At 42.8% G+C, this 26083-nt stretch overlaps 1 protein-coding gene across 4 annotated transcripts in view; it reads left to right on the plus strand.

The window, feature by feature from the left end:
• The window catches only part of ERCC6 (ERCC excision repair 6, chromatin remodeling factor), an 81540-nt gene that overhangs the window by 5604 nt on the left and 49853 nt on the right, over positions 1 to 26083 (plus strand). For all 4 annotated transcript variants that reach the window (XM_077124643.1, XM_077124642.1, XM_077124645.1 and 1 more), the window contains 4 exons: positions 1251 to 1679; positions 3447 to 3567; positions 5428 to 5536; positions 10228 to 10948. In XM_077124643.1, the coding sequence (XP_076980758.1) occupies positions 1261 to 1679; positions 3447 to 3567; positions 5428 to 5536; positions 10228 to 10948 (1370 nt within the window). In that variant the 5' untranslated portion in view covers positions 1251 to 1260. The remainder of the gene's footprint in view (positions 1 to 1250; positions 1680 to 3446; positions 3568 to 5427; positions 5537 to 10227; positions 10949 to 26083) is intronic.

The following is a 26083-nucleotide window of genomic DNA, read 5'->3' on the forward strand; positions in this document are numbered from 1 at the left end:
ATAGGTGTGTTTTTTCCCATATACCATCTTATTAACTCTTTGTAATAATGACGTACGTTTGTTCTGGTTTTTGAAAAAACTTTAGTATTTGTACTGTTAATCACAGTCATCATTTACCACAGGGTTTGCTGTGTTATACAGTCACATGTTTTAACCTCTAGCTTTCCTTCTAGTGACATACATGACTCTAAACTTCCCCTTTCAGTCACCATCACACGTATAATTCAGTGCTGTTAATTAAACTCACCGTTATGTGCCACCATCACCTCTGTCCATTTCTAGACATTTAAAGTCAACCTTGTTAAAAATTCTGCACACATTAAGCAACTGCTGCCCATTCTCTAGCCTCATTCTATCTCTGGCCACCTATATTCTAGGTTTTATTTCCATGAGTTATTAGTGTAATAACTAGTTCATATTAGTGATATCATACAATATTTATCCTTTTATGTCTAGCTTATTTCACTCAACATAGCATCCTCAAGATTCATCCATGTTGTTGTGTGCTTTAGAACTTCATTCCTTATTACTGCCAGATAATTTTCCATCATATGTATATACCACATTTTTATTTATATTAATTATTTTATTATATTTAAAAATATATTAATTTATGCCATAGTTTTGTTTATCCATTCATCAGTTGAAGGACACTTGGTTTGTTCCTATCTTTTGGCATGAAATGGAATGATTTTTTTAGAATATTTTAATTAACATCTCCTGGGTTCTGAGTCAAGTGGTAGTATCTTTTGTTCTGAGTTCCTGTTTGTTGGAGTAGATGTTTACCATTGCCATTTCTAGTGTCAGATACTTACTGAAGTTCTTTGTATTGCTGTATGTATAAATAAGTGGTTATTGTAGCACTTTTTACCAGTCATCTGTGCTACATGCAGTGAAGACTTACAAAACAGCAGCCAGATGACCTCAGCTGTTTTGGAGATGTCACCATGGATGTCTCCCAAGATTTGGTGCCTACCTTTCTTAGCCCAAATGTCCTTTGTTGATGATACTGCATTTCTTTGTGTGTGTGTGTTTTTGTATTAATTTTTCTTAATTACCAAAACTCAAGAAGATGTATAGTTCATGCCCTGTTAAGATAATTTATAACTCAGAAACTTGAATTAATGTAACTGAAGGATAATTACTTGATCTTTTGAGAACTGCCTTAATTATAAAATACTTAAGATACTGTATAAATATCAATTCTCTATCACCAAAAGCCTTTTCTATTTTTTTTCCCTTTTATGTAGTCTGTAGAGGATGCCAAATGAGGGAACCCCCCATTCAAATCAAACCCAGGAACAAGACGGTACACCAAGTCAGTGTGTCAGTAATAATGAAGAAATGGTTATCAAGCAAGAAGATTGTGTGGCGGAGGCGGAAAATTGCCCCCCGTCCTGTTCCTTTGATCCTGGGGCCCCCACTTCCTCGGAGGAGGGTGCGCTGGAAGCTGCCAGGAGAGGGCCAGCCTCGTTGCGCATCGACAGGCAGCAGATCCGGGCAGTGGAGCCGAGCGCGCAGGCGCTGGAGCTGCGGGGACTGGGTGTGGACGTCTACGACCAGGATGCGCTGGAGCAGGCCGTGCTGCAGCAGGTGGACGACGCCATCCACGAGGCGCAGCGCTCGGCCCAGCTGGCTGAGGCTGAGAAGGAGTATCGGGCAGTGCTGGATGACCTCACGTGAGTGTGTGCCATCGGCGCCCCCCAGGGCTGGTGTTAGGACCTGATGGGGGAGTTTGGATGGGAGAGAGCTGTAGTGTTCTGGCGATGGAGGACATTTATAGTTGCTCTTACTCAGGGATGAAGAGTCAGTGAAGGCAGCCCCTTCACGTGGTTTTTGAGCCCCAGCCCTTTCCTGGAGGAACCCACAGCAGTTAGGGCCTGAGCATCTTGCACAGAAGTCTGTGTCGTCCGTGATGTCCTGAAGAAAAGTCTGGTTCTCGGAGGGCTTCCCAGTCTGGGCACAGAGTAGTCCTCCAGGACTCCAGGAATGTGCCCGCAAAGTTTCCATGTTTCCTTCCTGAAATACCAGAGGCACATGCTGGCCCCTCAGGTCTTGCTGTGTCCTGTGGTTTCCCTCTAGCCCCCTGCCCCTCAACTGAGCGTTCAGTCCTTTGGCACATTTTCAGATTTTGATTTCTAGAAAAACGATAAAAAAGAACTCTGCTCTTCTTTTCTTCTGTCCTACTTGTAACTCTGTAAGGAAAGATCAAGTCAAGGCTAAAGGAAGGATATTTGTGATTTCGGGGAAGATCAGACTCGACTAGAGTATAGCAGGTTAGGGGGGAAGGGGAGAGATTCAGGACCACCTACGAAGGGGGTGAGGACAGGGGGCAGCAGAGAATTGAGTAAGTGTGTGGGGTCATCGCCCCATACCCCTTTTCTCTCACCAGTGCCACTCCGCCCATCCTTAGGCAGTGTCATAGGGAGTGCTGGGCAGGCGAGGAAGAAGAGGTGAGGGCTGTAGGTGGATGAAGGGTGCAGTCTCAGGTGGGGCAGCTTGGGAGTGGGGATGTGGGGAGAAAAGAATGTGGAACCGCTGGCTACCCAGTTGGGGTGGCTGTTGGCACCCAGGAACACGCTTTCTGTACACAGTACCCTGGGGTATTCTTTTGGACTCCGCAGTGGTAGGTGTTCTTGCATCGCTGAGGTCTGGCCCCCAGGTGGCCTCAGAACCTCAACTCCTTGCAGTGACCAGCCCTTTTGTGTTTGGTCTTGGGAATGTGCCCACTTCCTGCAGAGGGGACTGGCTGGGGAGGGTGCTGCAGGGTCTCACACAGGTCAGTGACGCTGGACAGACACTCACGTTTGGTGCTTTGCAGCCAGGGCCTTTCTTTGTAACCTCTTTTATGCTGAAATCCCCAAAGTATACAGGTGAGCAGCAAATCACACATGTGTTCAGAAGCTTGAATTTGCATTTAAAATGTTGGAAGCTACAATTCTGTGGTGCTATTGCACCACAAAGTATAATGCTGCCTTAAATAAATCTACTAGTTATGTGAAAGGAATATATTTCCACGATGTCTAATCTATATAAATACATGTTTAAATGTGTTTAGGAGTTTTCTAGTTGGGTTGCTTCTGTAATGGAAAAACCCATTCATGCATTTTTTGTGTAATAGGATGGCTTCTTATACACTCCTAGCAGAGTGTCTCAAACAAAGTAGACACTTAAAAACTGGTTATTGAACAAATGAACCAACTTACAAATGAGAATGAGCAGATTTAAATCAGCCAGATAAAAGGAAAACACCAGCAGTCATCTTAAACTTCTAAAGACCCTTCAAGTTATATTTGTGGCCAATGAGAATATGCATCCTGATTTATTTTCTTTTGTCTTACAGTTAATGGGAAGTAAAATTAATATGTTTTTAGTGTTTCTCTCTTTTTATTACTCTATAAAAATGTTACCAGAGTGGAAAATAGACAGTTTGTTTTATTTTTCAGGTCATGTACGACATCCCTAAGGCAAATCAATAAAATCATCGAACAACTTAACCCTCAAGCTACCATCAACAGAGCCATCAACAGGAAACTAGATTCTGTAAAACGACAGAAGTATAATAAGGTGATTGAAAGAAACATATTACCTGTTGCATTTTTGAAAGTATTCTGAAAGCACTTACGAGATGTGAAACAGATATTTAGAACTACAGTATATTTTGGCTTGCTTTTTGAATGTTTATAGTTTTTTAGCTGCTTTTCTGTGATGTGCTCTGTTGTAGAGTTCTTAAATGCACACCCGCGCACATCTTTGAGAATAGGCTCCTTTTGGGCTTAGCTGGCTTCCTCAGCACACACACTTCCATAATGTACCTTGCTCCACCCATCTCCTGTCGCAGGCTTAGCCTCCTGTTTGGCCTCTTGTCCCCGATCCCTTTGCCTTGTGTGAACTCGCTTTCCTCCTGTGTAGCTATTGCCTAGATGAGTGCATACCCTTTCCACCCTTTCGCTGGCTGTTCTTAGCAGCTGGCCTTTCGTCACTGCCTTGGGTATAAGGGTTGCCACATGGCCACACTGCGTCTGCACTTATGGTGGGAGAAGTGATTTCAGGGGTAGCCTGCCAGTAACCTTTGCCCCTGTCTTAAAGAGGTTTGAAACATTCTTCAGGATTCATGTCCCACATTAGGAGAACCCATTGCAGTAGATGGAATGACTTTTCTGGCCGTTTCTGTCCTGCATTCCAAAACGACGAATAGAGTCCTCATGCTTGCCACTGACCTGTGGCAGTGAGCACAGTCCTCATGTCTTTTATGTTTTCTTAGTGGGTATATATACACTTAGTCCATGTTTCCCTCTTTTTGCTTTCCACTCACCAGCCCGTTATCTTCACCAGCCCGTCTTCCTCTCACCTCTGCAACAGAAGCTGGAGGGTCAGAGCCAGCAGTGGCTTGGGGTAGTTGGGATCCCCCGGAATCAGAGAGTGGATAGTTGGCCCCCATGTGGGAGCGTGTGAACTGACATGCAGAGATCTTCTCTGACCTTGGGCTTCGGGTGGGCTGACATAGGCAAAGAGGGGCCAAACTTCAGTGGGTACTGATCTTGTCTTAATTATATAACTCCTCTGTTATAAATTGCTATCTTTCTTTAGCAACTAATTGATATTTAGAGAAGGACCATTCCAAGGAAAAAGGCTATTTTTAATGGGATTTTGCTGAGAGAGAGAGAAAGACTGAGAGAAAAGTCATTGCAACATGATTTCATATTCATGGTTCCCGCCCTCCATGCTCCTGTTTAGAATTTAAACCTCCTTGACCTTGAGAAGAGTAACCAAGGCCACAGGCCCAGCTAATGGGGAGGCTCTGGGAATGGCTGTAGACTGAATTCTGGTGGTATAGAGGACGAGGGATAAAGTGGGGCCTGGGACAGACAGGGTGAAGGAATATATGAAAAATGTGTTTGATTTAATTTGTGATTGGGTAGACTGCCATAAATGGAAACCGTAAATGTAGTAGGTTATCAAAGGGGACTGACATAACTGACTTTTTAGACTGATCAAACATTTGTGTTGATATGTGTCTTATCCCTTCAGCCCTCTGTCCTCAGAGCCCATTGACTGCTAAGGTTGGAAACCCAGCAACGTCTACTGATTTATCCCCTGTGTTAATGGGAGAAGACCAAGCAGACTGCTTTCACCTCCCCAATCAGTGGAGAGTGGGTGTCAGCGCATTTGTACTTGAGCTGTGGGCCTCTTCCTGCAGGAAGCCTCCCCGGTGGGGACAGTGGTTCCTGCCTGCTGGGAATGTGTTGAGGCCTGGTTGCCACTACTGGGAGTTGCTCAGTGAGGTTCTGTATAGTAATTAAAGTATATGGAATTTCTGCTTTAGTTTCCCCTTGATGCAAGTTTTTAAATTTTGTAATGCTGTCTTCTGTATTTAAAAGTAAATAACTTCATTGTTGTTTTTGTATTTGATATTTACCACTTAAGGAACAACAGCTAAAGAAGATCACAGCCAAACAAAAGCGTCTTCAGGCCATCCTTGGCGGGGGAGAGGTAACGCTTGAACTAGAACATGCCAGTCTGGAGGAGGATGCAGGTGAGGATACCAAGGACAGTCTCTGTGCTGCTGAACTGATGCTTGTGGTTGGTGCGGGGTGTGGGTTCAGGCTTTGCTGGAGTTTTGAGAACAATACATTTCTTTGCCTTACCATCAAATAGATTTAGGAAAATTTCATTCTCCACACCTGCAGAACCAAATCAAGCCACATGGGATGTTCAGAAATTGAAAGTAGACTTTTAACTCAGTTCACTGGAGGCTGCTGGTGTACATTTATTATTGTGCTTAATAAATTCAAAATCTTGAAATTCTGTACAGTTATTTGATAAAGACCACTAACGTCTTGATTGGATTCCATTTTGTAAGCTCAGCATCATCAATTGCCTTTCATAGACTTGCTGTCATATATCTTCATGGGACGAAGTTGGCAGGCTTCCCAAGCCTCAAATCTGTTGTTTGAGAAAAGACATCTTTATTCAAGTTTGTCCTGGGGCTGTGTTCTTGTGTGTCGTGGATAGATCTTTGCCCAGATATCTAAAGCATGAATGGGCGTCATTTTGCAAAACCTTTTGGGAAAATGCATAGGCTCTGAAACAAGTATCTTTGCAGTCATTGTGTGTGTGTGTGTGCATGTATAGGTTTTTGGTAGCTGCCAAGTCATTTACTGAAATTAAGATTAAGACTCCTTAGCATTTAAGTTCTCAAGCATGTATTTTCTATAGCTTTAAAAGTTTATTCAATGAAAGAATTATGAAGAGTTAATTGAGGTCTAAGAAAAAATACTAGAAACATGCTTTTAAAGTTATTCTCTCAGAGTTCATCAGATCCGAGACCAGTGCTCGCTGCTGCTGTGATACCTTATTTCTCATTTGTCCTTGTCTACTCATATTAAACCTGCTGCCATTTTCTACCTCCTGTAGCCATGTTAGTAAAACTTTGCATGGGGTTAATAATTACCTGTCTTAGTTTGCCTGAGCTGCTGTCACAGATACCACCAACAGGTTTTTTGGCTTAAACAACAGAAATTTGTTGGCTAATGGCTTTGAGGCTAGAATTTATCCTGAATGAGGCATCAGCAAAACGATGCCTGCACATAGTGTCTCTTCTGTGGTGTTCTGGTCCTTAGGGCTCCTTGGCTTTTCTCTGCCTCTGGTCATGTGGCAGCATCCTTTCCTTTTTCACTCCTGCGACTTCTGGGTAACATCTTCAAGAGGTCCTGTTTTTAGGACGTGGATTAAGATTAAGAATATGGGTCTGATTCACCCCACCATGGTCCCCAGCTCCAAAGTCCGCTTGACTTTAGCATCGGATATGTCTGTGCCTTCTCTGCCTAATTTTCCTTTTGGTCCTCTGATTTGGTTCAGGTATTTTTGTTCAACTGTTGTAGCCTCTTCTTAAATGTTGATGTTTTTCAGGATTTCTTGCTGAGCTTTCTCCTTGTTCTACTTCCTCTTCCTGAATAACCTCCTATACCCCAGTGCTTCTGCAGCCACCAGTATTCTAGTGCCTTACAGATCTTTAGACCTCTTCCCTTGACCTTGGTCTCAGCTCCTGTCCCAGACATATCTCTCCATCTGGGCACCAGTGCCCAGCGCAGACTCTTGGCCTCTCTTCCCGCCCTCACTGCTCTGCCCTTGGTGTCCTGTGCCCTGTCTGGGGGGCAGTAGAGCCCAGCTTTGGTGTACCTGGTGCTGCATTTCCTAGGATGGACCTTGGCTCCATCCCTTAATCCAAGTCTTTTCTGGGCCACGAAACAGGAATAAGTGTAGTGGGTCTTCATTTCGCTGCTCAAGTGCTTCCCTGAAGTCTTCTTTCCCTCCTCCATGTGGTGACTCATTTCATAAGGTTGCTATGAGGATTGCCTGACAAATAATCCTTTCCTGGCATTAAGTGGGATGAGGATTATTTTTTAAACATTTATGGTCTGGATGAGACACAGGGGGCTTGTGTACTGGCTGTCTTTAAATGGTGTAGTAAAAAGAAAAAGAAATGAAAAGCATAAGGACTGAAAAGAAAGAATTAAAATTGTTGTCGTTCACAGACCACATGATTGTTTAAAGCCAAAAGAATCAATAGGCAACCTTGGAATTAATACATGAAGTTTCCAGTGTCATTGAATACAAGGTCCATATGTAGAAATTGGTTCCATGTCTATATACTAGCAAAAAGAAAAAATAGAATTTAATAAAGATGCTTATTATAATCAAAGATAAATACCTAGAAATAAATCTTAGGAAAAAATGTAGTTTCCTGGCATATCGTCTACATTATAAACTACAAAATGTCTTTGAGAAGTTAAAGAAGCACTAAATAGATGGAGAGATGAACTGTGATCATGGATTAATACTGTACAGATTTTCCTATTGATTCATAATATCAAAGAAATCCCAATAAAAGTGAGGTTTTTTTGGAGGTGGGGGTAGGGGAGGGCATTTAATACACTGATTCTTAAATTTATACGGAAATGCAGCAGGCCAAGGCTAGTCAAGGCAATTTAGAAGAACAAAATATTGGAATCTCTTATAACACTATGAGAGTTGAGGCAGTGTGGTATTGGCCACAGGATAGAGAAAGAAACCATTAGGACAGATTAAAGAGTCCAGCAGGCAGAACACCCATATGTTTTCACTGAATCCTGTGACAGTGCTGTCAGTGTGGCACAGTGGGGAAGAGCAGTCTTCTCAATGAATGTTCTAGGTTAATCCATATGAAAATAAAATGAGTTTTGTCCTCTCAAACCATGTACAAAAAATTCCAAATGGAAGTCCATCTCAGTATAGATGGTGAAGCAATCGAGTTTTTAGACACAACAGAGGAAAACATTGCAATGACCCTAGGATTGGCAAAGTCTTATTAGCAGGACACAGAATGCTCACTGTAAAGAAAGATTTGTTAAATGTAGCGTGTTAAAATTAAGAACTTTTGGTCATCAAAAGGTAGCATTAAGAGAGTGGAAGGCAATCTGTAGAGTGGGAAAAGATATTTGCAATTCACATATTAGTCAAAGGACTTATGTCAGATGTATAAAGAACTAGAAATCGGTTTAAACAGAATAACAAAACAGCAGACAGCCTAAGAGAAGTGGGAAGAAAGACTTGACTGTTTCCTCTCACAAAAGAGGCATTCCAGAAGATCAGTAAACATATGAAAAGATCCTCAGATTCATGAGTCATCAGAGAAACATCAAATAAAGCCACAACATGGGGCCCTCCTCACCACCGGGATAGCTCAGATGCAGTGGCTGAAACTTGCAAGCCCTGAGTGGAACATGGGCATGGCCCTTTTGGAAGACAAATCAGCACTATCTCCCAAAGACTGCGCGTATAATCACCACAAGACATGCACCAGAACATCCATAGCAATGCTGTTCCCAACAGCCAAAACTTGCAAACTGTCAAATGCCCATTACCAGGGGATTGGCAAAATTGAGGCATATTCATGTACTAGAACCCTCACAGCAGAGAGGACCAGTGAACTAACCACAGCCAACCATAGCTGTACTCAACAAGTGTGAAGCTGCAAGCACAGTGTTGAGGGAACGAAGCCCAGTATGGAGGAGTGACAACATTTCCAATCATATGAAGTTCAAAACCAGGCAAAACTTACCTCCTGTGTCGTACTCTTGAAATGAGGTAGTACCTGCAAGGGGTGCAAGGGGGTGCCGGTAATTTCTGTTTCTTGAACTGAGTGTTGGTGGATGGATAGGTAGGTTTTCTCTAAAAATTCCTTGAGCCCTACACATATGAAATGTGTACTTTCCTGTTATATATTTTATTTCAGGACAGGACAGTTTAATGAAAAGCAGAATGTGGCGGTAGTGGCCAAATTTTAGAATATGGATTCATTCCTGCTCAGCCTTTAGGTCTTTTGGGATTTGGGCTCTGTGGCAAAGTAACTGTGCTGGAGATTAATCTCACCTAATGAAAGAGGAATGATTTCTGGATTACTTTATACCTCCTATGTCTCCACGTCCAATTTTAGTTCAGCTCTTGTCATCCAGCTGTACCTTCGTGTAGCTGTCACAGGGCTGACAGACCCGCAGTGATGGAGGTGTTCTCCATCTGTTGTCCAAGGCGTGGGCCTTTAGCCATGTTAGATGTGTCTAGTGCAACCGAGGAACCGGATTTTTAATTTAACTTCATTTAAATTAAATGTGACTACTATATTGGGCAGTACAGAGCTAACGTTTATGTTTTTTCTATTTAGGTGCATGCTGGTCCTTTAGATGTCTGTTTTCAGTTTTATTGCTCTTAATTTCTTTTCAATCAGAGAAATTGTTTGTATACAGAAAAATGATGCCTAAAATGTAGGGTTCCCATATTGTCTCCTGAATCTAAGTCTATCTGAGTACCTATATTAGCAGTGACAAGGAAACTTGGGAGATTGTTTCCTCATGGACTACTTCGCAACTGATAAGGAAAAATATGCTCAATGTATCTATTGAAACTGTTTATAATAAGGATAGTACTGTCTTTGGATGCCCAGGGGAGTGTATCTATTATGTGATTCTTTGGAGAAAAGTCATCTTTTGAACAAGAATATATTCAATGTAGCACGATCAGTGCTGTGATTTATACTTTATCCTTCATATACACTGTGCATTAGTATTGCCACGGTGTCTTTTCACATGAGTTCTTAGAAGGTGTTCAGCATTTATTGCATGAGTGACTCTTTCTGTTGTTGCCTGTGGCACCCTGAGCTATTTCAATGCACTGTTGTTGCTCTTTCAGAACCGGGGCCCTCCTGCCTGGGCAGCGCTCTCATGCCTGCTCAGGAGGCCATGTGGGAAGAGCTCATCCGCACTGGCCAGATGACGCCTTTCGGTACCCAGATCCCTCAGAAGCAGGAGAGAAAGCCCAGAAAACTGATGCTTGACGAGGCGTCAGGCTTTGAAAAGTACTTAGCAGATCAGGCAAAGCTGTCTTTTGAAAGGAAGAAGCAAGCTTGTTATAAAAGAGGGACTAGAAAAGCTCCAGCCTTGGCCGCTTCGAAGTTAAACCCAACACAAAAGGAAAACAAGCAAATCAAGGGCAGCAACAGCCTCTCGAAAACAGATAAGCGCTTGAAAAAGCACATCAGGAAGCTCCAGAAGAGGGCGCTGCAGTTTCAGGGGAAAGTGGGGTTGCCCAAAGGAAAGGTGCCTCTGGAGGCAGAGGTGAGGCCGGGGAGGGGAGAGGGCGACTCTGAAAGTGAAGGGTCCGAGTACTTACCCTCAGAGGAGGAGAAGGAAGAGGTGGCTGAGGCAGATCTGTGCGAAGACAGTACCGATTATGAACTGAGGCCTTTGCTCAGAGGTGGGAGACGCCAGAAGAAAGTTCCAGCACAGGACATTAACGATGGCTTTTTTCCAAGCTCTGGAGAAGAAGCAGAGGCCACAGAAGGAAGTGCACGTCGGAAAATAGTAAGATGCCGAGATGACGGAGATGAAGATTATTACAAGCAGCGGCTAAGGTCAGTCCGCGGAGGGTGTATATAGATGACACTCCTCGATTTATCTAAGGCCGGGAGGGTTATTAATTAATAAGATGTCTTGATACTGCTTAATATCCTAGCCCCCTGTTTATCCAGAGTTTAGACTTCCTGCAGTCTTAGCCAGTAAGAACCAGCTGAGAACCTAAGTCCTCAAAGAAGCTGACCCAAAATGCTTGCACTTGTAGGTCTTCCTTTAGATTTAGGGACAAATCTAGGAAGGAAAGATGAAGGGGAAAGGACTGGAGCAGAAGGTGGATGGAAGACTGATCGTGAGTTTAGGAAAAGGAGAAAGGTAGGACTTACGTTGTATTGACTTCTGGAGTTTTGCTTTTTTTTGAAGCAGGAAAATGTTTATAGTTTACAAGGACTTTTCTTTAAAAATAAACAAACAAAAAACTGAAATACAAGCTTTGGTATATGAAAGAATAAGAAATTAAATGCCTTCTTCCTTGTCTCGAGAAAATAGTCATCTCCAGAATTAAAAGTCACAGTCCTGCCAGAAATGCGTGCTTCCTTTTTCCTGTCGTTTTTATGCTGGAGACAGACTTTTGCTTTTATTTCAGTGACTTTGTCAGTACATGATGCAAGTAAGATGAAAGAGAAGGGGAACACGTATGTACCTGAAATTAGTGTTGAGTGTTACCTCACGTTTTCTTGTGAGCCAAGAAAAACAATCAGCAGGTCCCTCTGCTGTGTCCCACTGAATGCTACCCTGCCACACACATTAGCTTCCTAAGAGCTCTGAGAAATTCCAAGTAGAAAAGGAATCTGTTTATCTTTATGAACAGATTACTGTTTTGTTTTGTTTTTGTTTCCAGCATACACTTTTCAATCCTCCATCCTCTGATAACCACTAATCCTTCTGTCTCTGCAAACTTTATAAACATCCCTTCTAAGTGACCGCATATGATATTTGTCTTTATGTGTCTTGCTTATTTCAGGGGTATAATCTTTTCAAGGTTTCTCCATGTTGCAGCATGTCTCCAAACCTTATTCTTTCTTCTGCAGGTTTCTTTTAAACATTTGCACCCAGATTGAGTCTTAATCCTGAGCATCTTTGTTTTTGTTTTTTTGCATTTCTCATTTTGGGAAGACTTAGGCTGTTGTATTTTTTGTAGCTTTCCACTGGCCTTTGAGAGTGAGGACAGACCTGATTTTTTTTTTAACTTTTTTTATTGAATAATATTACATATATACAAAGTAAAGAAAGAAAAAACAATAGTTTTCAAAGAACTCTTCAAAAAAAAGTTGTTAAAGAACAAATTCCAGAGTTTGTCTTGGGCTACCATACTATCCTCTCAGATTTTTCCTTCTAGCTGCTCCAGAATATAGGAGACTAGAAGGAATAAATTTTATTTATCACAATCGACTTTTTTGTGTGTGTGTGTGAAAAGTACGTATGCAAAAAGGCAATAAATTTCATAGCACAGCACACCAATTAGTTGTAGAACAGACTTCAGACTAAAAGAAATGTCAATATAATGATTCAGCAGTCATACCTGTTTGTTAAACCCTACCTTCTCTGTATAACTCCACCACCACCTTTGATCTTTCTATCCCACTCTTTAGGGGTATTTGGGCTATGCCCATCCTAACTTTTTCACATTGGAAGGGGCTGTCGATAATATGGGATGGGGGATGGAACTATTTGATGTTCTGGAGAGGCTGGCCCCTCTGCATTTCAGGACTTACCTGGTCCAGGGACCCATCTGGAATTTATAGGTTTCTGGAAAGTTACCCTGGTGCATGGAACCTTTGTGTAATCTTATATATTGCTCTAGATGTTCTTTAGGATTAGCTGGAATGGTTTTGATTGGGGGTTGGCAAGTTATGATTGGCAGCAATGTCTAACTGAAGCTTGCGTAAGAGCAGCCTCCAGAGTAGCCTCTCGATTCTATTTGAACTCTCTCAGTCACTGATACTTTATTAGTTACACTTTTCCCCCCTTTTGGTCAGAATGGAATTGTTGATCCCATGGTGCCAGGGCTGGATTCATCCCTGGGAGTCTTCTCCCATCTGCCAGGGAGACTTTCACCCCTGGATGTCATGTCCCACGTAGTGGGGAGGGCAATGATTTCACTTGCAGAGTTGGGCATAGAGAGAGTGATGCCACATCTGAGCAACAAAAGAGGTCCTCCTGAAGTAACTCTAAGGCATGCCTATAGGTAGGCTAAGCCTCTCTGCTACCTATGTTATCTTCACATAAGTACACCTCAAGATCAAGGGCTTTGTCTGTTGATTTGGGTGTCCCTAATGTTTGACACAGTATAAAAGGATTCCCTGATGGTAAAGTTTAATAGTTCTTTATTTTTTCTCCCATCCCTCAAGGGACTTTGCCAGTACTTTTTGATTATCTGTTTAATATATTCTAGGACATATCCAGGCATTACATTAAACTATACAGCATTAAAGGCCCTCATTTTTATTCTGGGCTCCCTGTATTTTAATTGTTCAAATGAGCTATCCAGAAGTTAAGTATGTGCTACAGAAAATTTAGGTTCCGGACAAAACAATCTTCTTTTGTCTGCTCAAAGAGTAGGTATGATTCTAAAATATAGCAGTCTTCCTTACCGCAGTGTTCTGAATTACTGTACTCCCAACCTGATAGGATTCGTTCTTATCTCTAAATGCTAGGTTATAGATACATAACTCTCAAAATCCAAAAATAATAATTAACGCTCCAGACAAAATGTGATTACCACAAGAGCTTGCCATGTAGGCCCCTGTTTTCTTATATACATTTTCTAAAGGAGACCTTACAGTAATTGTTCTTTCGTTTCTGGCTTATTTTGCCTCACCAAATGTCCCACAGGTTCCTTCATTTCATTGCATGCCTCATGAATTCCTTTTTGTAGCAGCACTATATTTGATCATATGTATCCCCATTGTTTGCCAATCTACTTCTAAGTCAGTGCATCCTTCATCCACTGCATTCATTAGGCATCATGTAGAGGACCCGAAGTCCACAGTCCATCAATACTCTCAATTTTAGATAATTTCATTATTCACAAGAGAAAGATAACCAATAAACACACCCTCACCAAATGGGAAATCTAAACCTCCCCTTAACTTTTGCCCCTCCCCCTATTATTTACTTCTGCTGTTACTGTGGTAGTGCTGGTGTTTTCCTTTTAATCATGGTCCATAGCATGCAATAGCAGTTCCCCCCTGTGCCCCATACTTACACTCTGTACACGAATCATACCTGTGAAGTAGTTCTTTCAAGAACTTATTTATATTTCTAGTGTTGGTCTATACAACCCCTTTCAATCTTGTTCACCTTCAGTATGGTAACATTACTAATAGACCCACTAGAAAACCATCTTCACTTCTATCTATTCCCTTACATTTGAGTTCAAACCTCATAATCTAACCATTCACCCATCTCTGGCTTCTGTGTATCTCTAAGTCCCCTATATTGTGTATTAAAAGCCTCTGTTTTTACCTTTACCATTGACCTGATATTTTTTGATTCTGTTATTTAGAAAGGCTGATGACCTGTGTGCCATCTGCCATACTTGTTCTGTATCATTTTAAAGTAGATGCAGTGCAGTTTTTTCAAAGAGTAATTTTTGGACCTAATCTATTTCTTATAGTGTCCTGTGACCTAAGTTCAGTTCTTTAGAGGTAGTCTACTCATATTCTAGTAGTAATACATAGTAGAGGTGTGACTTACCCTTGTCATTTTTCATTGCAACTTTAAACGTATTTTGTACAGTTAATATCTGTAACGTTGTTGGAGAAATAATATTCAGATCATCTTGAATAGTGAACAGTATCTTTTTCTTAAATACTATAGGGAATTAAAGTGTTAATCTCAAAGTACTGATTATAATTATAACAATATATTCTTCCCATTGAATTGGGTCAATAGTAAATATATCAGTATTTTGATCAAGAACAGTTTATTTTGGTTGGATCATAAATATGGATTTAGATTAAATTCCTGGCAGTAAATTTTTCTTAATGATGTTAAGACTGTAAAACAACATATTTCCAAAGCCAAATCATAAGCCAGTTTTCCTTTTTGCTGAAGTTAGAGTAGACTCTCAAATGAATTTCATAATATCAATAACTCTAATTGCCAACAAAATACTATAGCTCTTAAAATTTTATAGCTACAGTTATTAAAGCTCTTAAACTACAGATATCCACACTGAAATGTTTGCAGTAAATTTCCTTGGGCACTTTTTGGACCAGGGGATGCTAAAAGAAAAGAAAAGAAAATGTTCAGGATTGAGAAGCATATTAATCCCATTTTAGAACTACCACCAGACACAGTTCTCTCTCTATATATAATATATATATATATATATATTTTAACATGGGCAGTCACCATGTAAAAAAAATCGAACTCTGGTCTCCAGCATGACAGGCAAGAACTCTACCACTGAGCCACCTTGCCTGCCCTATATTTTGTTACTACTTTTTTATCTCAGAGATGGGTTCAGATTGTAAAGTTATGCCCTTGGGCAGACAAAAAGACTTTCAGAATTACTTATCATAGCAGTGGTTTGATGATAGATAATCAGAATAAATCCATACAGTCTACATTATAGAAAACAAAATTTTCTTAGCAATTAGAATATGGGAACATATACCCAGACTGGGTACCATGTACTAAACTTAACAAATAGGTATTGTTTTGAGCCCTCTTAATCGTAATGGTCCTTTAAATCGGGGTTGAAAGTGGGTGACTCCTAGATATCTTGTTCCGTTTGTTCTCTCAGCTTTGGAGTAATAGGCCTTTCGTTAGCTCCGGGTTAATACTAACTTTGTACCCCAATTTTAATTGACATTCAACAGGAATTTCCTATCAAGCCCTTGTACAGCTTAACGTTATCTGGAGCCAGATAATGACATATGATCCTACTTTCTCTGATTTAGGCCAAAACCTCATCTCAGTCTTTGAGGTCCCCATCATTTTTCTGATTTCCTTTGTATTTTACCTTCTCCACATTTTTATCCTACCTCCTTCTTCCTTCTGTGTACTAAATGGCTCCTAGAGGCATATCCTCTGTAGTGTTCCCCTGATTTTCTAACCTCTATCAGCATACCAGGATCCTTGAAGAATTCTTAGAGGTAAAGATTTTATCAGTTCTCATTCATGTTGACGATCTGTAGGTCTTAAGAAACATAAGTTATGTTTTCATTTCAATTTTGTGCTACCAAAGTTTCTATTCAGATACAGCTTTCTGTTGTGAAAGGTTTAGTGCTTTCTTAGAAAGCTGCTTTCTAAAAAGCGAGGGCCCGGGAACTTCAGGAGCCAAAGAAAGAAAAGCTCCTGGGAGATAATACCTGCGCGGTGTTTGCGTGCTTCGTGTCCCCTGTGAGCCCTTACCTGTTTGCCTGTCTTGACCAGGCTGTACAACCAACATAGCTTGGATGGACTGAAGACCATATATTTCAAACATCCCTCTCCTCCTTCCTCAAGCTGAGAAAGATTGGTCACACTTGCTGGAGCCTTGCTCCCTCAGTATCATTAACTTGATTCATTTCTGGTTGAAAAAGGTCATCTCCTGTGGTGTCTTACCTGCTTTCACTGCATAAATGCACATCTCATTGGAGAGTTAGTTGCCTTCTCGGGCTTCTGGCAAGAAGTTTGTAGTTCGTTACGGAATGTGGATACAAACAGGACCTAAACCAAGTGTGGAGGGAATAATGAATCCATACTGACATAACTGGGAAAAGTTTCATGGAGAAAATGCCATCCCAGTGCAGGGCCTGGTCCCTTGGGCACGGGTGCTGACCCGTGAGCGTTGGGATAGGGAGGGCAGTGGACCTTGTAGCTCTGCCCAGCTCCTACCTCTTGGCTATAGTGCTCTCATCTGCTCTGTGGAGAGGAAGACTAGGCCCTGATTGGGCTCCAAGGGAAAGAGTGCATAACCCATCAGTGATGGTCATCATGAGTATTTATGCCAACTCTCTGCCAACTTGAGATAGTAAATAAATATTTTCACCAGCCCTTGCCTCTGCCCAGCAGCTTGGGTCTGACTATGGTGGCATAGCTCAGGCTATATTCCCTCCCAGAGAAGTGTTTGTCTCTCTGCATGGGCAGAACTAGGTTCAGCATTTATAATTTGACTTAAATTCACATCCTGAAGTCCTTATTTCTATTTTCCAGCTATTATTAAGAGGCTCATTTCAGCAGTCTGTATTTCCTTGGCGAAGAGCTTAGACTGAAGCAGAGGTTCCTATCCTGCAGATGGGTTCTCCAGAATCACCTGGGAGGCCTGCAGTCGGCCTCCCAGCCCCCACCCCCAAGTGCATCACAGAGAGACTGACCTGATACAACTAGCATGGGGCTACCAGTAAGGAGTTTTAAGAAGCTCTTAGGTGATTTATAAACCGTCAAGTTTTGGAACTACTCTGTTTTAGTAACTCAATTTTATGTACTCTCTTCCTTTCTAAGGCTATAGCTTTAGCAGATTGGTTGCTTATCAGTGTCTCTGAAGTCCTCGTTTCTGTGCCCTGCTCAGGTGGGTTTATTTAGGAGAGGGGTGGGGTTAGTCTCTCACCCGAAGGCTGCAGATCGCTCAGTCCAGGCCTGCTGGTGCCTGCATCAGAATCACCTGGGAGCATCACAGAGCGTCTGCCTTGGGCTCAGCCAGAAAGGCCTAGGCAGGTTGGGGCTGGGAGGAGCCAGGCGCCGTGATTCTGGGGGAGGTAGAAGCCCAGGGTTAGGATGAATGTCTGTAACCTGTTTCGTTCAGGAAATCTGTGAGGCGTTTGTAAAGAACTGCTGGGTAAGGATGGTGGGGACTGAGAATTTCAATGCTTTTTTCTCTACTCTAGCCCCAAATCTAGTTAGTATCAACTGCTGAGGTACATCTGCCTCCCACCCACTCAATCTATAACTCGCAGTGGAGAGCTCAGAAAGACCCTGGGAGCTGGCGCCTTTGTCTCCTCGGATGACCTGGCACATGGGCTCAGCCGGTGAGACCGTGGCCTGACACCACCGGAGTCCCTATCCCCGGCTGTTTGAAGACTTTCCACCTGCACCCACCCTCGCCCCCCCAGGCCTCTCTGCCTTTTAGCACTTCTCGTTTTCCCTTTTTTTTTTAATTGTGAAAGAATGATAGCAGTATTAAGATGAAAAAAACTACCTACACTTCTGCTTTTAGTGTTTTTATTTTTCTACATTTCATTCCAGTCTCTGCTCCTGTGTGCGCATCTTTACACTGATACGGTTAGAGTACACAGACGCTTTGTCATGGCTCTTCAAATTCCCATTAAATCCCCACAGCAACCTTCTCTGTGTGAGGCACGATCTCATTCATGCGAGGTTCAGAATATTAGTCACCTTGCCCCATCGTTAAGAGGTGGAGCTAGCACTTGAAGCCAGAACAGGGTTGTGTAAATTTCACAATTTGTGGAGCAGTTGGGTGGAGGGTGCAATATCTAGGTGTGACCACGAGGTGGTACCAAAAACCAGCGTATGGCTTCTCCACCTCCAGAGACTAGAAACTCAACCCTGCACCTGCTAAGCCAGGGATCTGGGCATTGGGTGAACACTTCAAGAGGAAGCTAGGCTGGGGGAGCCCAGAAACCCTGAAAGGGTGTGGGCTGCATGGTCTGGTCTATCCGAAATCTGTGATCATGATGCCAGCTGTGGCTGACATTCATTTTTTAAACTTTTTTTCAAATTTTTTTACTATATTTTGATCTAATAGTTTTTCTTTTCTTCTGCCTAAGTTTTTTAAACTTTATTTTGCACAAATAACTTTCAGTTAAAAAGCACTGATAACAGAATCCATTGCGCAAAGCTTACATGTTTCTAATGGTCTGTGAGGCTCAATTGTCTGGGACTATAGTATTCTTTGACATCGTCCCGCTTGAGCACGGAGTCTTCTGAGGCAGGGGGGGGAAGTGCCTCTTGCCTGGAAGGGTTGGTCGTTGCCATGCCTCGTCCTAAGAAGGGGGAGACTGTTCAGTTTTCCAGGTGCTGAGAGGTGTCCTGCCAGGTAGAGAGACGTTGAGGAGAGCCTGGCCAGCCCGGGACTTGGAGGGGGCTTGATGGGCCCAGTGAGGGCGCCGAGAGTGGAGTTGTGTAACACGGACCTGAGAGCCAATATTGGGAGCTTCTATGTGATGGCGCCACATTTTATGTGGATTTATTGATTTAATCCTCACAGCTTCCTAGGAGATAGGGACCTCAGTCCCGAAAGATTAAGTCATTTGCCCAGGATCTCTTAGCCAGGGAACGAAGGAGCCTTGCGAAAGGAAGGGGCCCGAAGGTGGTTGGGGTCAGTGAGAATGAGGCCTGGCGGCTAGGTCCACTGTGGTGGACTCAAGATGCAGCTGGCCTCAGGGACAGGTTTCCCCAGCACTTGATGGGGTCCAACTCCAGGGTTTTGGGGTCCCCTTCCTGTCCTGCAGCAATGCCAGAGAACCACTTCTCTCTGCCTAGAGTTGGCTCCTGTCCATTTGCACTGGGGTTGTCCCTTTGTCCATCCTCTTTGGAGCCTTGTTTACCCTAGGTGAGGATTCAGGGATTCAGGGCCTTTGGGCCAAATTACAGCATAGAGCTTGATGTGCTTGTCTTTTTTTTTTTTTTTAATAACTTGATTGCTGAAAAGCTGAACTTGGTAAAAGTTTAAGCTTAGTTTTTATCCAAGTTTAATGATTCGAAGATTGTTCTTATCAGTTTCAGAGTTAATTTCTTTCTTAAGAAAAAGAACTGTGTTTGTATTTTTTTTTCCTTCTGAGAATCTATAGTTTAAAGAGAGAAGTTACCCCCTTAAGGATGTTTTCTTAGAGCACATTGGCTTCTTTTAAATGACAAAGCAGAGACACAAATGAAGACTAATTCTGCTTCCTGCTTGGTTCACACCTTTCATTCCTCAGCTCGGGTGCATCCGTCTTAATCTACTCTGAGAGGCCTGGGCTCCTAACTGAGGGCATTTCATCTGCTCCTGTGTGCCAATTAAGTCCACCCAGATAGGCCATAAAAAGGCAGAGAAGAAAAGGAAAGCACAGAGGATCTCAATTTAGCAAATTAGACTAATCTGTAAGGGATTCTTAGCTGTCTGAAATAGAAAACCTATTGCTCTACAGAAATGCAAACTATATTAAATACCCAGCTTGGTGCCTGAATATATTTAAAAACAAAAAACAAAACTGTACTCATTAGATTTCTGTTGTAGAATTTTTTTCGTGAATATTGTAATAAGTAGAGAATGATCCTGAGACTTAAATTTTACCCTTATATTAAGGATGATTTAGTTGTGTGACATATAGCTTTTTGCCTGCACAGCCAATGCAGATTTAAACTGCTCCAGGGTTAGTGACCCTTGCAACATAAAAACAAAGGCAGAACACAGAGGTCATTTTTGAATTCCAAGCAATTCAGTATATGACTTCTCAAATGTTTTGGAGAGAGCATGTTCATTTTATGAATATATTATGTTAGGCTACTAATGTTTGCCAAGTTCCATTAATATATATATCTTGCCTTCTTTATGGGTCGTTACAAGTAGTTGTGTACATTGTCTGGTATTAAATGTATCTTATTTGATTTTCAATCCAGGTTATGTATAGTCAAAAGAACTTTGCAACTTACTTTATTGTTACTTGAAAAAATTTGCAAGAGGACTTTTAACTTGCCCTATACTGTGAAGGAATCCGTATCATACAAAAATTAAGATAATCTTTTTCCTCTTTAAGCTTTTGCATTAAACTTTTATGAGACAAAATTTGAAATGAAGTTTTAGAGTTTAGTTTGCTCTTCTACAATCATTTTCATTATGCGGCTGTAATCGAGGTGATTTTCAACTCTGGCTGGTACTCTGAGAAAAGGGATGGTTCAGGGAGGTTTGAAAAATATTTTTTGAGAGGCAGATTATCTAGATTTGAATCCTGATGCCACCACTAAACTCATGGCTGATCTTGGGCGGGGAGCTTTGCCTCTCCCTGCCTACATTCCTTAACTATAAAAAAAAAAAGCAGCTGATAATAGTATCCATCTTGTAAGGTTGTAAGGACTGCTGATTTAACATGCCGTATGTTGAAAGCAGTGCCTGGCACCCAGCAAGCTTGAGAAACTCAGCCATCTTTATTATTACTCAGTGTTTGTTTTCTTACTCTCAATTAATACACATACACACACACACACACGTGGATGTATGTGTGCGTGTTTAATCTCGAAACAAAACTTGGCCAGAGCTGCCAGCTTTCCTTAAGGAGGCTCAGAATGCCAGGGTCTTGCTTCCCAGCTGTACGCTTTTGGGCAGTTTCTCTCCTCATCTTAAAGTGGGGCTCCTAGTAGCACCTTCTTCACAGAGCGAGACGAGGCTTACATTGCATAATTCATGTCAAACGCTTGGCTTATGTCAGACATTCAATAAATATTAGCTGTTCTCGGTACTCACCTGCCCACGAGCCAAAACAGTTACTACAAAGATCCCACTGAGGCAGTAGGCTGCTTAAAAGAAGAGTCGGTAAGGCTCATGTTCCTAAATACAGATATAGATAGTGACCACTTCCAAAATAAAAGGCAGTCTAACTGTTGTGTTAGTTTGGTAGCCAGATCCTTAGCTGTAATAAACTTAAGTTTTGTTGTATTTTCCTTAGCTTTTGTACATTTCTTATTCATATGACTAAGGCCTTCTTAATGATAATATTTCTATATGAGCATAAGTACACCATTAATAGCTGTTTGAGCAGAAATAAAAAGTCATTTCTCCTTTGAACACACCAGGGGGCACTAGTCTTCTAACGGGGGTATTAGACTTTATAACCTGCTGCTGGGATATAGGTCCCAATTCCACTTTGGCTCCTTTGACATCTCTCTCTGTTGTAAGATAGTCCGTCCACATCCTTCTGTTGTTCCTCATATGGCTTAATTCCCAGACCAGCACTGTCCTGGGCGCACAGGCCGTGACGCCTGGGACGGGCCGTGACAACCTAGCTCTTGACCAACCCTTGTGGGGAGGGGTGGCATATTGCCTTCTCCGTTTGGGCTGAACCTAATCTAGGCCTGCCCAAGGCAAGAGGTGTTTGATACTTGTTATTTTTTATTCACCTTTATGCAGTTAACTAAAGTTTCTCATTTTATGATTTTTCTGTGAATGTCTACCAATAATTATAAGAGCATATCTGATACTTCTGTAGTATAGCCTAGTTTCCAAAGTGTATTGTATTTACTTAATCTCATTTAATCCTCGTAAGAACCATTATTTGGCTCATTTTATGGCTGGGGAAACATGCAGCCCTGCTAAGTGACTTTTCTGAAGTTTGAACCTCCCCTTACCAGTTACTGGCCTGTAACATAGCTCTGCCTACAGCCGGTTTTTACTTCTTGATGGGTATTTTGAATCTGTATTTATTACTGAGCTCTCCTCTAGGTGGTCTCCATGAGAGTCCTATCAGGGTGAAAACAGGCCTTAGAAGATGTGCTAGCAAAGGGCCATCTGCACTGAGTTTTATTTGGTTGCACCTGTGACTGTTAACATATATGTATTAAAGTCCAGTGAAAGTGGGAACGTAAAAAACATGATTTCCTGTCTGGTAATGTAAATATAGTTTAGGGCCGATTAAACTTCTTCATCTTTTTTTCTCTGTCATTAGAAAACAAATCCTGTTTTAAAAAGTTGACTTTTTTCTGTTTTCCAACTGGAACCAAACTCAGAGTGCCTATTCTTTTTGTTGGCCAGTGTGCAGAAATAATTCTCCTGTGAAGTAGGTCCACTTGTGAACCCTAAGAGATGAATTCAAGACGTGAAACTAATTTACAGAACTTTTCCTTATCCAAAATAATGTGCTTCCCCTTCTCCTTTCTGTTTCCTTATAAAATCCGCAGTTAAGAATTTCTGTGACATGGGGTTCGCCCTTGGCAGTTGCCATGGGCAGTGGGTGCATTCTTTGTCATGGACCAGAAGACCCTCATTTAACCTGTGGCTGCAGCTGGGAGTCTGCCTCACCGTCAGGAGAGTAGGAGTCAGGTGGGGGCAGGGAGCAGACTATAAACGAGATGGGACAGTAAGTCTCCAGAATCCTGTTCTGGGCAGCCCTCTCTGGCCATTTTCCAGCCATGCTTTTCCATCTCCAGTGCCTTCCTTATCCCCAGCAGGATTCTGAATGCACAGTTTTTGTTCGTTCAGCACCCATTGGTGTCTGCCTGAGGCAGGATGTGGTGCTTGCTGTTCAGACTATCAGAATGATGAAGGTGCTCCATCCTCAGGGGGCTTCCAGTCTAATGGTCTGAGTCTTAGCTGTGCTAACATTTAGTGAGCACGTGGGTAGATGCTCCAGGTCTATCCAGGGTGCCATGGAGCTGGGAGGACAGGAGACCTGGCTCTGGGCTGCTCAGGAAGTTTCTGGGGAGGTGCTGCCTGAACTGAAGCCTGGGGGGTCACCAGGCGTGTGTGTGTGTGTGTGTGTGTGTGTGTGTGTTGGGGGAAGGGAGGCTGAACCAGGCGTGTGTGTGTGTGTGTGTGTGTGTGTGTGTGTGTGTGTGTGTGTTGGGGGAAGGGTTTCTGGGGAGGTGCTGCCTGAACTGAAGCCTCGGGGGCCACCAGGTGTGTGTGTGCGTGTGTGTTGGGGGAAGGGATGCTGAACCAGCCCAGACATGCAGGTGCACAAAGATGAGGGGGGCCACAGGTAGGGCAGATGGGCAGCTGGCTATGTTTGTCCACTTGCGTAGTTTGAACAGCCGGGGAATGCTGGAAGTTCTCCTTCCAAAATAAATGAATGGTAGAAACTGGCTCTCGGGTATGTTAGTGTTCCACTGATAAGGCTTCCTGGTAGGTTGCAAGTGGAGGAAGCATGGCTCCTGGTGCAGTTCAACTGGTTATGCTGCAGTGCTGCTAGCAGTCTGGCCCACAGTCCAAGGTGCTTCTGACAGATGATTGCAGAATCAGCCCCAGGCCCCACCGCCTGGGCCAGGCTTGCATCCTGAGTGCTTAGGGAGACCAGGGAGTGCTTTCTCTGCCTGCATCTGATTGCAGTGGTAAGTTTATGTTTATTATCTGGTTCTCTTCTGAGTGGCTGCCAGTGGAGCCGAGGCAGGCTGTGTGGTGATAGTCTGAGGCGGGGGAGGCCTGCCAGGGAACACCAGGCCCTCTTGGTTTTATGCGGCTGCAGCTGTGATGATTACATGTGTGGAGACTGTAAAACGAGAGGTGGAGAACATAAAACAAGTTACGTCTTTTCTAAAAATGTAAATATTAGACTGCACACTGCCCCCCTCTCTGTAAATGAGCAGAATTTAAATATTTGGGGGCCATTTCTGTGTTTTAAGATTTCACATCACTGTAAGGGGATCTTAGCCTTGACCCTGCTCCCAACCAGATTTAAATCACCCTGTCTCTGTTTTCTGTTACTCTTACATAACAGCTGGCCAGGCCTCCTTTTGTGGCAATTTACTCTTCCCAAGTTTGATACAGAACTTTTAGGTTACACTGTATCAGCAGGTCCCTTTTGCAGGCCTGCTGCCTTTATGTCCATGTTAATAATTTATCGAATTCCTCTAAAATACCAGTTTTTGTTGAAATATGTCTGCTCCAGCCGTTCTGTCAGCCGTGGCAGTGTTTTGCATCTCACCTGCAGATTTTGTGGTGCTGAGGGTCCTGCCTCTGTTTCCCCTGGAAGTAGACCATCACAGCACCTGGCTTGGGGCTGCTGTGCAGACTTTAGGAATGTATTCGATCATAACGATGGTGTGCGGATTCGTTAGGCTCGTACTGTGTCCTGGGCACCATGCTAGGCACTTTGTACATGGCACCTCGTTTAATATTCCCCCAAACCCAGTGAAGTAGGTACTTCTGTTCTCCCCTCCTACCGTTGAGAAAGTTCACTTAGGGTTGAAGAGCTCATGAACAGTGGTCACAGTTGGATTTGGAGCATCTGAGTCCAGAACTTGCATCTTGACTGGCTTTTACTTTACGTGTACCACGGGATCCCCCTTTCTGGTGGCCAGACAGATGGCTCGGCCTGCCGGTTCCAGGACACACCAGGTGAGCACGCGCCAGGCTGGCATCAGGTGAACCTGGCTCTCCTCGGTCTCCCTCGTGTGCCTTCCTGCTGCCCTTTGCTCCGTGGGCACTGATTAGATGACAGATACATTTTGATTTCAAACTGCATGAGAAATTACTGCTTTATATAATGCAAGATTCTCTTTTAGCGTGAGCCGCATATGCATGCGGTTTTATAATGCTGTTATTTTCTGCCTTTAATATGTGTATATGATTCTACTGGGGTGATTTTTCTTCACAATATTTCAACTACTTGTAGGTAATAATGATTTTTCCCCACCACCTTTAGTCATCCTGTAGCCAAACTAAATAAATGTCCTGTTCTTTTCATCTTTCTTTAAGGAGCGGAAGGTGCTTGAATGCAATCGTTTTTGCAGTGGCTTCTGTGGTTTCTCACGGGCTGTGTTCTGTGGATGACACAATGCCTGTATATTTTAGGAGGGAGGGGGCAGAAGGAAGCTACAGCCCTTTCAGTGTAGAGTGATGTGTTGGGAAATTTAACAGCCACAAAGATTTACTGGCTAAGTCTAAGGAAATAGCTGCTATCTGTCAATGAAGTTTAATGTGCAGTACTCTTGTTTGTAATACATTGAATGACCTTTTTGTGCCAGACTTCTAGAGCTGGTATCTTCCTCTAGTATATTTATTTTTTCTTCTTGGAAAAGTAATTATTGAGTAATGGCAAAATGAAGTATTTTTTAGTGGCTGTGATAGCTTTTGCCATGCTTCCCAGTTTCTGCAAATCGGCTTCATGTAAGTGCCCTTTGTTAGGTGGCTGTGTTCTGAGTTCTCACAGAGTTTGGATCCCTAGGGGTACCATGTATCTGAGCCTGTTTTCCTCCTGAATTTCAGTTAGTGAGTAGCAAGAACTCGGAAATGTACGTCAGGAAACTGTATATGTGTCTCTTGGGTTTCTAAGTTCCCCTCATTTGACGCACCAGGGTTTCTCAGCTGTGGCATTGTGGATGTTGGGGGCTGGAAAATTCTTTGTTGTGGGGGCCGTCTTGTGTTTTATGCAGCGAGTAGCAGCCTCCCTGGCCTCCACCCACTAGATGTGAGTAGCATCTTCCCCAGCTGTGGCAACCAAAAATATCTCCAGATATTGTCAAATGACCCCTGGATAGGGATAGGGGACACAAAA

Source organism: Tamandua tetradactyla, chromosome 13 (assembly GCF_023851605.1).
Source record: "Tamandua tetradactyla isolate mTamTet1 chromosome 13, mTamTet1.pri, whole genome shotgun sequence".
Classification (NCBI taxonomy): Eukaryota; Metazoa; Chordata; class Mammalia; order Pilosa; family Myrmecophagidae; genus Tamandua; species Tamandua tetradactyla.